This window comes from Perognathus longimembris, chromosome 1 (assembly GCF_023159225.1).
Source record: "Perognathus longimembris pacificus isolate PPM17 chromosome 1, ASM2315922v1, whole genome shotgun sequence".
Taxonomy (NCBI): Eukaryota; Metazoa; Chordata; class Mammalia; order Rodentia; family Heteromyidae; genus Perognathus; species Perognathus longimembris.
This window is the reverse complement of record NC_063161.1, coordinates 116,551,837-116,564,169: the sequence shown is the minus strand read 5'-3', so window position 1 is coordinate 116,564,169 and position 12,333 is coordinate 116,551,837. Positions and strand designations below refer to the sequence as shown.

Genomic DNA, 12,333 nt, shown 5'->3' with positions numbered 1-12,333 from the left:
TATAGTTTTCCATGTTTCCATACTGTACTTTAATTACCTTTATTTCAACTCTTCTCTAAAGATTTCCCTGTTTTTCTGTGGCAACCATACTTGTAAGAAATGAAGCAATGGCAAAATAAAGAAACTATGCTTTCCCCAAACCACATGTCCACTGATGGCCAAACTGTGGCAGCAATATTCTGATGGAATTATGTCTTAAAGTACCATACAAATACCACTAGTATAACCACTATCCCAGAAGGAGCAGCTTTTTCAACCAAACAAGTAAATCTGAGATGAAATTACCTAGGTGGACTACTTGAAAGACAAGTAGTGTTATGAGAAGCAAAAAAGGGACACTCTAGTTGAAGCTAAATGAAGTAAAAAGACAAACATTTAGAAAAGAGCTAAACAAGAAAATATCTTCTATAAAATATCTTCTATAAAAGTGCTGGGAAGATGGTCTACTGGTAAAGTGCTCGCCTCACATTCATGAAACCCTGAGTTCGTTCGATTCCTCAGCACCACATATATTAGAAAAAGCCAGAAGTGGTGCTGTGGCTCAAGTGGTAGAGTGCTGCCTTGAGCAAAAAGGAGCCAGGGACAGTGCTCAGGCCCTGAGTTCAAGCCCCAGGACTGGCAAAAAAAAATACAAATAATTCGGAATGCCTAAAGTAAAAGAGGTATGATGGAAGTTTAATAAGAGCATAGGCAACCAATGATTTAAAATTTTATGTGCTAAACTAAGGAATGTTGTAAGAAGGCATTATTATACAAGAACATTATTATACTTAGTAAGTTGCTAATAGAATCACAAACCTCAATGAAGACCAACAAGACTCATAGCATTACAGGGACTGTGGGTAGATTCAGGGAGCAAGTAGGAATCTCAAAGGCTAATTCCATACTCTCTCCAAAATCAATGTTAACTATTCAATTAAAGGAAAAAATGAAAATTTAGAAAAACTCTCAAAAGATAGACTAGCCTCTAGTTGTGCCCTGAGTAGATTCTTCTTTGTCTCAGTTATTCATCAAGAACAACTCTTTGAGAAAAAAAAAAAAAACAGGCAGAAGGATTATATTGCTCAGTGATAGTTTAAATATTTCAAAATAATATGCAAAACTATTAGTCCAAGTCAAACAGATTGTTGAAGAAGACTTACAATGCCCACAATAGAAAAGGCTCAGTTCATTTTAATACATGAGAAATCATAAACTCCTATACATTATAAAGTCACTCCACTTCCAATTACACTGAAAAGCTGGTTCAATTTTATAGATAATGAAATTGAGTTTTAAAGGCCTAATTTGTCCAAAGTTTTCTACTTGGGTTCACCTATTCCTATTATAATCTTGTTTCTGCTGAATCAATTTTTTTTTTCTGCAAGTCACAACATCCATTCTCTCACTATCCTTAGTGATACAGGGAAAGGATATTTATCTGTTCATTCATTTCCATCCAGACATTAATTCTACTATGTCTTTCCACATTTTAATATATTCTCTATCTAGTGTCCCTAGGTCCTGCCCTTCCATCTCTCCTCATATAATTTGAATGGTTTCCAGAGCCTATTTCAGCTGTCTGTTCAATGAAATATTTTTACGACCATTCTCATTCACACTGATCTTGACTTTCTCTGAACATAAAAAAACACTCAGGTATTTAATTTCTACACTTTTTACTTACAGAGTTCATGTATATGTAGATACTCTTTCTCTGAAATACAATAGACTATTAGTTCCTTTCACAAAGGAAGAAATATTTACTATAGAATCTATCATAGAACTCTATACCTGGTAGGTATTTAATGAATACTGAATAAATAACTTTCTTTTAAAAATGTCCCTCGTGCTTTAGCATAGCTTTTTAGCCAATACGGACACTGAATAAATACCTAATATAACAAAAACACTTATAATTTAAAGAAAAAAAAACACAATATAATAAGATAAAGAGAACTTTCACATATATTTTAGAACCTATCAAGATGTCAAAATTCTGTTTTAAATTAATTCTGACTTTCTACAGGAACTTTCAAAGGTATGTATTATTTACTGTGAATTATTTTTTAAGAAGAAAGCTAGTTTGATGATGGGGTTAGAATAAATTATAAAGTAAATTTGCCTTTAAAAAAATGCAGTGTTATCCACCTAAACAAACATAAAAGAACATCACTCTTGTATAATACATTCCTAGTATTAAAATAATCAGTTCCTTACTATACTTAATCTCAAAAAATAACAACCTCAACTATATGACAGTGACTCATGGCTGCAATCCTACTCAGGAGGCTGAGATCTGAGGATTTCTATTCCAGTTTCAGGAGAACCCGGACAGGAAAGTCTATGAGACTCTTATATCCAATTTACCATTAAAATGACAAAAAGTGGAGCTGAAGTACAGTGTTAGCTTTGAAGAGAAAAAACAACAACAACAAAAAACCTCAAGTACAGCACCAAGTACAGCCGCAGAACCAGGATACACACACATATCAAATCATCGAACTCCCACCTAAAACTTGTACTCTACTCTGAAACTATCTTTAAAAACTGAAAATATGTCTCTGACACAGATTCTCTACTGTAACAAAAACACTATATAATTTCACTAATTTTCCTTTTCTTACTGATAATTTCAAAGTTCATCCAAAATGAGGATGATTTCTTCCCTTATAGGAACATGCACTTCCTGAAATACAAGACTTTGGAGATGCCTAATTTTTTCAGAACTCCATGAACTTGGAGACTTTGAGCAAGAAACTAGACAATTGCCTAGAAAATGAAATTCCTTCTTCTTTTCTTTTCTTTCTTTTTTTTTTTTTTTTTTTGTCAGTCATGGGGCTTGAACTTAGGGTTTGGGTGCTGTCCCTGATTTCTTTTGCTCAAGGCCAGCACTCTACCACTTTGAGCCACAGCTCCACTTCCAGTTTTTTAGTGGTTAATGCAGATGAGAGCCTCATAGGCACTTTTCTGCCCTGGCTGGCTTCGAACAGTGATCCTCAGATCTCAGCCTCCTGAGTAACTAGGATGTGAGCCACCAGCACCCAGTGGAAATGAAATTCTTAATCACTTATGTTTGTTCTTGATGGCAAAAATTGCAAATGGCATGCAATGATACTTGAACATCAAACATCTTCCATTTAAAATGTCTTATTATACAACTACATTTAAAATACCTTTTATGCAATGACAATAATGAAAATGTAGCAAACACAAATTCACCAATTTCTCCTATCATGCATATACTTCTCTGCTTAAAATTAAGGGACATTTGGTGGAGAAACTGTAAATTATTCATTGCTAATGAATATATAAACTGATCCAGTCATACTTCAAGAATAACTTTGTAGTTCCTCAAATTTATACATATAATTATCATATGATCTTAGCTATTCTATCTGGTGGAAGTATATATTTATATATGTGTGCATGTATGTTCCCATATACACACTACATACATGTGTATGCATAATATATATACACACTCAAGCCCCATCATAACATAGCACTATTAATAACCAAATCTAGGGGCTGGGAATATGGCCTACTGGTAAAGTGCTCGTCTCGTATACATGAAGCCCTGGGTTCAATTCCTCAGCACCACATATATAGAAAAAAGCCGGAAGTGGCACTGTGGCTCAAGAGGTAGAGTGCTAGCCTTGAGCAAAAAGAAGCCAGGGATAGTGCTCAGGCCCTGAGTCCATGCCCCAGGACTGGCAACAAAAACAAAACAAATAAACAAAATAACCAAGTCTATTTCTAAAGTAATTATGTGGAAAATAGAAGACTTTCCCAAATTTTCCTTAAAAATACCCACTCACAACTCAGGCCACTAAAATTTGGTGTACAAATCCAGACTCTCAAGCCTAAAATTCTAGCTATACAGGATCCTGAGATCTGAGGATCACAGTTCAAAGCCAGCTAAGGCAGGAAAGTCCATGAGACACTTATCTTCAATTAGTCACCGAAAAAGCCAGAAGTAGAAGTGTGGCTCAAAGAGCTAGAGCTCTAGCCTTGAGCAAAAGGAGCTCTGGGACAGTACTCTGGCCCAAAGTTCAAGGCCCACAACCAGAAACTCTCAGAATCATTTCATGGCAGCATGTATTTCTTAAAGAACTCTAGGCCGGGAAGAGGCCTAGTGGCAAGAGTGCTTGCCTTATATACATGAAGCACTAGGTTCAATTCCCCAGCATCACATATATAGAAAACGGCCAGAAGTGATGCTGTGGCTCAAGTGGCAGAGTGCTATCCTTGAGCAAAAAGAAGCCAGGGCTCAGGCCCTGAGTCCAAGGCTCAAGACTGGCCAAAAGAAAAAACAAACAAACAACAACAACAACAAAAAAAAACCAAGAACTCTAATCTCCACAGTATCAATAAGCTCTACTTTTTTTCTCTGAATATATTTTTGAATTTAACTTATAAAGAAAAAAATTTTCAACATCTGATAATGCTTTTACAACCCAGAATTTTTACCAAATGTACTCTCAAAATCCAAACAGAAGCGAAATGAAATGCAATTTTTTTATAATTAACCTGAATTTCTTTCACTTTTATCTCCATTCTAAACTCATAAGCTAAAGTGTTCATAATAAATATTACCCCCCCAAAAAGGTTACCCTTATTTAACAGTGAAAAACCTTTTTATCTAGAAACAACATTCTTGGCCCACAAATTCTATCTTTTTCATTAGAAAGATAAATATTAAGATGACAAAAGCAAAGTTAGTAAATGGAATATAATATAGTACTTGACCCACATGCTTCAGGAAAATGAACACTTGACATACATTTATGTCGTGTCTCCAATTATTTTATATCAAGAATTACTCTATCACATGGCCACCATACTATACCTAAAGCTAAAATATGCTATAATACCAAAATCAGACTGTCAGGTCAGTACATTTTATATATTTATTAGCATTTAAACTATTTTAAAAACATGTATATACAGAGCAGGGGCAAGATTCTAGTGGTAGAGCACTTGTGTAGCAAGCATGAGGACACACATACAATATATACATATACACATACATAAATTCACAGGTTTTACCAATAACTCTGTATTTTTCAGATAAAAGCAATTCAAAAGCCAGACATCAGTATAATCCTCATGCTATAATCCTAGTTACTCAGAAGGCTGACATCTGAGGATCATGGTTCAAAGCCAGCCCAGACAGAAATTCCAAGACTCTTATCCCCAATTGGCCACTAAAAAGCCAGAAGTGGCTTTTGTGGCTCAAATGGTAGAGTGCTAGTCTGGACAAAAGAAAAAAGAAAGAGAGAGAGAGAGACAGAGACAGACAAACAGACAGACAGACAGAGAAAGAGAGAAAGATAAAGAAAGAAAGGAGAGAGAGAGAGGAAGGGAAGGGAAGGGAGGAAGGAGAGAGGGGAAAGAGAGAAAGAGAGAGAGAGAGAGAAACCATCTGACACCAAACATACTCTACAACCCACAATCCTATGTAATAACTCTATATTCTCCATCATGCCCTTATCAAGACAATTTTTTTAAAAACTATTAAGAAATATAAAGTGAACAGATTTGTATTTGCATTGCAACATTGAGGGAAGGCAAATCTGGAGAATTAATTATAACAAAGTTTTATAAAATAAAGTTTGTTTGTCCTATAATATGTTATAAAAAAGTAACAAAATATATAACCAAAATTAATCATTGCTGTGAAAAAATGGAACGTTCACATTATTTAAAGACTTACAAAAGGCTACAGTAATTAAGTCAGTGGAGTACTGAAAAAAGAACAAATGCATTCAGAAATAGAACGGATTTGCTACAAAAATATAAAGACAATTCAATATAGAAAGATTAGCCTTTTTAACAAATAATACTAAAATAATTAAGTATCTATATGCAAAAAGACATCAACCCATAGTTTAAATTTTTACAAAATTAACCTACAAAATGACTAAAACAAAAAATAACTAAATTAAAATCTTAATGATCACATGTTTAGGCAAAGAACTCACACTACACCAAAGAAAAGAAATCAGTATTAGACAAGATTGAAAATTTGGGTTTTATCAAAACTAAAATGTTATATTGCTCCTGATAGGTAGGGATGATAGTTAACAATGTGAGTAACAATGACAATAATTTGTATGAGAAAAATATGGCTAACTACCGATAACTTCAATTCTCAATTAAATCTAACATAGACGATATAATACATCTCATGATTATTTTGTAAAAGAACTGTCATAGAATATCAGTAGGAATGTTCATTAATTTGAATATTACTCTGACAAAATACCTTAGAAAACATCATAAAGGAAGAAGGACTGACTTTTGTTTTGTTTCAGAGCATTTATTCCATAGTCCCTAAGTCCCATCATTCTTGGCCTGAGAGGAGTGAGAGCATGGTAGAGCAAAACAGCTCGTGGTAGACAGGAAACACATCAAGAGAAGATAGGCAGGGTACAAAATATCTTTCTAAAGCCTACCTCCAGTGACCTACTCCTCCAAATAAGTCCCACTTCCGCATGTTCGAATAATACTGTCATGATTCCATCAGGGGTTTAATCCACTGAGTAAGTCAGAAAAGCACACAGAATCCAATCATTTCCCCAAAGCCATCAGCCTGCAACCACATACACCCCCAATACCTAAGCCTGTGGAGGACATTTCATATTCAAAATATGGCAAATTGTAATGCCAAATTTTAGATGAGAATCTCCATAAATGGAGTTAACTGGGCAAAGAAACCTAAACTAACACTGACAATACTTTACCATACCACTTAAAGTTTTATTTACAATATAAATAAAAGATACACAATTTTAGAATTTAATTGAACAATATATCTCAGACTGTTTTAACCAGAATTCACCTTCCAAACTTAAGTGGAATAAAAATCCTTAGTGGGGCACAGGCGCACGTGGGCACCACACACACACAAACACAGACACACACACACAGTGTTTGCATGATTTGTGCATATGTGTATAAACAAGTTTTATGAAGTTCTCAAGAAATTTTAAACTAATCTTAAATTAAAATTAAAATAAAGCCTCTGATATGGGTATGCTGAGTAACCTATTTTTTTAAAGCTCTGTAGAGTAGCATACCTGTGCCCTCTTCTGAACCTCCAAGAGAAGTTCAGAATACTGCAGTTCCAGTTCCTTCTTTTGTTTATGCCAGCAGCTCTCTTGGGCTTTGATCTGTTCAGCCACTTTGTTAAAGGTATCTTCCTGGGTTTGTTGAAGCTCTCTCATTGTGTCAGACTTATTTTTGCAGATATATTCTAGATGGCTTATCTATAAGGAGAAATGAAATGAAGATATGCTTCTGATATATCACTTGTTTGTATCACCTCCTTCCCAGAACACCCAAAATTCTCTACTATATTTTATTCCTGTAAGTCACATAAATTTTTAAATTAAAATTTAAATAAATTAGGAAATAAGAATTAGTAAAAATGCATTATCATATTTTAGCAGAAAGTTCCATTTATGTATTTAAACAACAAATTTTACTGGTTTCTTTCTAAAAAAGCTGTTCATTCTGCAATCAATTTTACAAAGATAATTAAGAAAGAGAATCTTAACCTCTGGAATCAAGGTCCAAGCTATTCAGATACCTTAATGGTAACAGACATATTTAAATTAGATTTACAAATGTACAAATACTTTATATATTTACATATGCTTTATTAAGCAGAATATTCCAGCCACTGTTTTTATTTAAAAACAAAAGAAAAATTCTTATCTTCCAAAATGTGACATTTTACAATTCTGAGAGACTATATAAAACATAATATCATATCAGAAGGTTAAAACATACTCATTTTAACTATCAGTAATTTTAAAGCTACTATGCACACTTTGACCCTCACAAACAACATCTGTACTTCTCACAATGTGTTCCTTCATTTCTCAGTCCTACTCCTTAGTTCCTATCCTAGTATTTGCCAATAAGATCAATGAAAAATGCTCAGCATCATAAAAACTTTGCCCTGAAAGTGGGTTGTTTTATTAGTTTTAGTAGTACATTTGTTTTATTAATACTATATTGGTTGTACAAAGGGGTTTCATTATGATATTTCCATAGGGGCCCATAATGTCCCCTTATCAATTTCATTCTAGATCAGTCCTACGCATCCCCCGTTTCTTAAAATAATGTCATTGTTTTACTTTTACACATGCATATAAATTACTTCAACCATATTCACCTGCTTCATTTATTTACCCTTCAACAGAAACTGTTATACATATTTTTAAGACAAATTTTTTTCTTCTTATGCCTTAAGAATTGAGGTAATTGTAACTAAGATCTGGGAACTAGACCACACAAACATAATTCTGACCAGTTCAACAGATCAAGACAAGAAACAATATCTTTAATGGTGACCTATGCTGATTTGCTAATCCATTTTTGTTTTCTATAACAAAACAAATTTTTTTCTTTTTTAGAAAAAGACTGAATTACTAAGCTTGTAAATGGTAAACTAACCGTAAAAGGCTACTTTGTTCTACAAAACATATATCTCACATTCTTTAGCATGAATTAGCTTCATTTTTTCATATGCAGTTTTTGGACCTTGAAAAAAACAGGTTAAAAACATAATTTAAATTTTTCTAAGTACTTTTTAAAATATCACTTCTTGTTTCCTAAGCAAAGATTTTTAATATTATGTCATTGAATAACTATCTTGTTTCTATTTTATACTAACATAAAGAGTTGGTTTATTAATGTAAATGACTAAGTTCTTTGAATTGCTTCATCAGTAAGATTAATTTATTTTCTTTTAATTAGGTCCCTGTGGCTAATACTGGCTAGTAGTATTAGCATGTCCTGCACAGAAAGTGGAGCTTAGAGACTTCATACAGACTTCAGTCACATTTACATGCCCACAGCAATGGCATCAAACTGAGTTGTAGACAAGCTATAATTAATGGTACTGAATTATTAACACCCAAATTCTTTTTGAAATAAGATGAATGTCAGCCCCTCTTAATGATACTGTGATGTGGACAAATGTCACTGAATTTAATAGAGGTATCTGGTGCCTGAGGACAGTTACCTTCTCATTAGCCCTGTTGAGGTCTGCAATGAGAGCATCAACATTCTCCTGCAAGACTGCACAAAGCTCAGACCAAGAGAATTTATCCAGTATGCCTTCTGGTTGTTTTATGAGCACACAGCCTGCTACCAAGTGCTGATACAAGGTATGAAGGAAGGTTAACTTCTCCTGCAAGAAAAAAATAGATAAACCTTTTCTGTTTTAAAATACAATACAAATCGTGAAGAATTTATTATTAAAACCTAGATAGAAATCAAAATAATCAAGTTTCAGATACTGACATTAAGATGACCTTCTCCAATGTTCAAAAGCAATCATTAAAAATAATCCCAGGAATTGTCTGTAGTTAGTATTCAAAACCAAACCCTGATTAGAAGCCAAAAGACCAGGACTCTGACACAGCATTGCTGCTGATGAGGATGTGATCTGAGCAGGCACTTGCTTAGGCCTTTACTTCCCTAGCTGTGACACAAGGTACATAGGTTACAAGTTTCTAAGACCTTTGAACTGGAAGTGAATATGGTAATTCTCTAATTTCATATTTACATTTGATTAAATGGATTAACATAAAATATATTTTTAAAGTGTTATTTAACTCATGAAGAAAAAGTTATATCAATATCTGTACTTTGAATACTCATAATACTTAGCTTTCTTTCTACTTGAGAGATTTCCACTTTACTTACCAATCACAGGAAATCTATCCCAAATCCCTTAGGCAAAGCAGACAGTGATATAAAAGATATGAAAGAGAAGCTCATTTGTTTTCCCCTCTACAAGTTTATATAGTGTTTGGCACATGGAGCATCTATAACTGTTTAAATATTAGAGCAAATGGTTTTTAACAAAACTGAATGATGTATTTTCAAAAACATGCAATTGTAAATGTTTTTAAATCCCTTTAGAATTATATTGTTGAGTGGCCTAAAAAGATCTCCTACTCCCTAGAATTCATTATAAAGCTGGTCTTATCTTGAACTCATAAGACTTACCTACTGTAATGTCAAATAACTTCCTTTATAAAGTATTTCACCTACAGTCCCAAAGCATAGAACGCAAAGACAAACTAATTGTGAAGATGAAAAAATGAATTATTTTATGTGGATAAAACAAATTCTTTCAAGATATCTTAATATATCAGATAGATCAGGAGGAAAAACTTTTCAAAGGACAAAAATGAGGAAGAAAAAAAATTCTTCTACATTAAAAAATAAATATAACAGGCAAAGTTGGTAATTAGAAATGATAAAGGTAGTTTTTCTGAATGTTTTTTTACATATACATATTATATATGTATATGTAATGCACCCTATATGCTACTTCACTTTTTTCTAAAAATAAAATTTTAAATACACACACACACACACACACAAATTTTTGGCAGTACTATGGTTTGAACTCAGGGCCTCATACTTCTTAAACTGGCATGATACTACTTAGCCACCCCTCCAGTCCTTCACCATTTGTCACTGGCTATGTTTTTTTTAGGAGAGTCTCATTTCCTGGATAGGCATGGGCCTAATCTGCCAACTTTTAGGCTTCCTGTTCTCACTGGGATCACAGGCCCATGCTAATGCATCCAGCTCACCTCCATGTATACAGAGTGGCTCGATCTTTTCTTCCTGGCCTATCTTCAACTCATGATCCCCCCATTCTCACAAATAAATAAAGATTCAAAGTATGAGACATCAGTGCTCAAACACAAAATGTATCTGAAACCTTTTAAATGTAGTTACAATTATAAATTATAATGTTATATGATAATTATTATTATAAACAAATACAATAATTTTATAAGATATAATATTATATAATTAGTTGAGAAATATGAAATTTTCATTATAAATGTACTGTGCAATTAAAGATGGTTTTGTATTTTAAACTGGGTTCAGACATAAAAAATTTATTTAACTACTAAAATGCAATATTCAGGTGTTACAATCTTGCTTCTCCATGTGATCATGTTCTTTTTTCCATGTGATCATGTTCATAAAAATCAAGGAAGTTTATCCTCAAGAATAATTTATTGTGTCACTATTTTGTCCTTTTTTAATTGGGCTGTGATAAACTACACATGATAATGATCCATTTGGCATGAAAAAAGTATTACAAGTTCCAAAATCAATTCACACATGTTGAACTGAACCGCAATGCTGTAGACATGCTGACTTTACATTACAGTCAGGCTTCTCGTTTCCTTTACTTTAATCATTATCTGATGTGTAGAAAAATTCCAACCCTTTCATATGCACACAATTTAAATCCTAGACTGTAAGAAGAGTGGAAAGAATGTTTCCTTTTCACTCTCTTGGCATTTATGTTCGTATTTGTTATAGTAATGGATTCAATGTGCAGGACAACTTGAGATAAACCAGTTCCATCAGCTATATTAGCTCTATGTCCCATGTGTAAAAGAAAACATAAAGCAATAATATCATTCACATGGACTCATACAGAATATGAAAATTCTTTGTTTTGTCATAATATTTTATAGTTATTAGTAAATAAAACTGGATAAACAATTCTCCAGAGCATTCAAATAGTTATAATTTTCTGAAAGTTTTATTTTTCTATACTTTTATTAATATTTTGTAATTCAAAAACAAAGAGATGTTTTATTAAGATAGACACTATTTCTATTTTACAAATAAGAAATCTGAGATGTCAAATGACTAAGCTGTGTGGTTTGTCTAAAGCCAGACAGTTTGTTTGTAAACAGAAATACCAGGATCCAAGTCCAAGCCTATCTGATTTTTTTTAAATTTCTTTCCAACAGAATTATAGAAATAAAAAATAATTCTGTCACTGTCAAACACAAAACCTTGAAAGGATTGTTAGAAATACAGCAGACAATTGAAAGTCTAAACTGATAGATGACCCAAGCCATGGTACTCTTCTCACTAACCAGGGTGACCCAAGCTTAACAGAATAATTTATTTGCAGCTGCCATGAACATTTCAAACACCCAGCACAAGTAAAAGTAACCATTTGATACATAAAACTGAGCTGAGTGAAAGGTCTTTCCTAGCCATCTTCCTGTCTCAAGTAATACCTCAGTGTCCTGGTGGAAAGCCTGGGACAGTTTCTGTAGTTCACTTTCACACTGGGCTGCTCGCGACTTTTCATTCTCCCAACAGTGCAGCACATTTTGTAGCTCTAGTTTTAAAGTGGTTACTAAAGCGTCTCGGTCTGCACATTTAGTGCGCAAATGACTTAGCTCTTTATGGACATCCGTAAGTTTATCTTGAAGTTCCTGCCAAAGACACCAAATAGAGAGACACTCCAATAACTTTATTCTTAAAATACTGCTGGAC

General features: G+C 33.4%; 1 protein-coding gene across 1 annotated transcript in view; it reads right to left on the bottom strand.

The window, feature by feature from the left end:
• The window catches only part of Ccdc171 (coiled-coil domain containing 171), a 256,019-nt gene that overhangs the window by 141,666 nt on the left and 102,020 nt on the right, over positions 1 to 12,333 (bottom strand). Inside the window, exons 14-16 of the mRNA XM_048352641.1 lie at positions 12,072 to 12,272; positions 9,020 to 9,187; positions 7,065 to 7,253 (exon numbers count right to left, since the gene is read on the bottom strand). Of these exons, the coding sequence (XP_048208598.1) occupies positions 7,065 to 7,253; positions 9,020 to 9,187; positions 12,072 to 12,272 (558 nt within the window). The remainder of the gene's footprint in view (positions 1 to 7,064; positions 7,254 to 9,019; positions 9,188 to 12,071; positions 12,273 to 12,333) is intronic.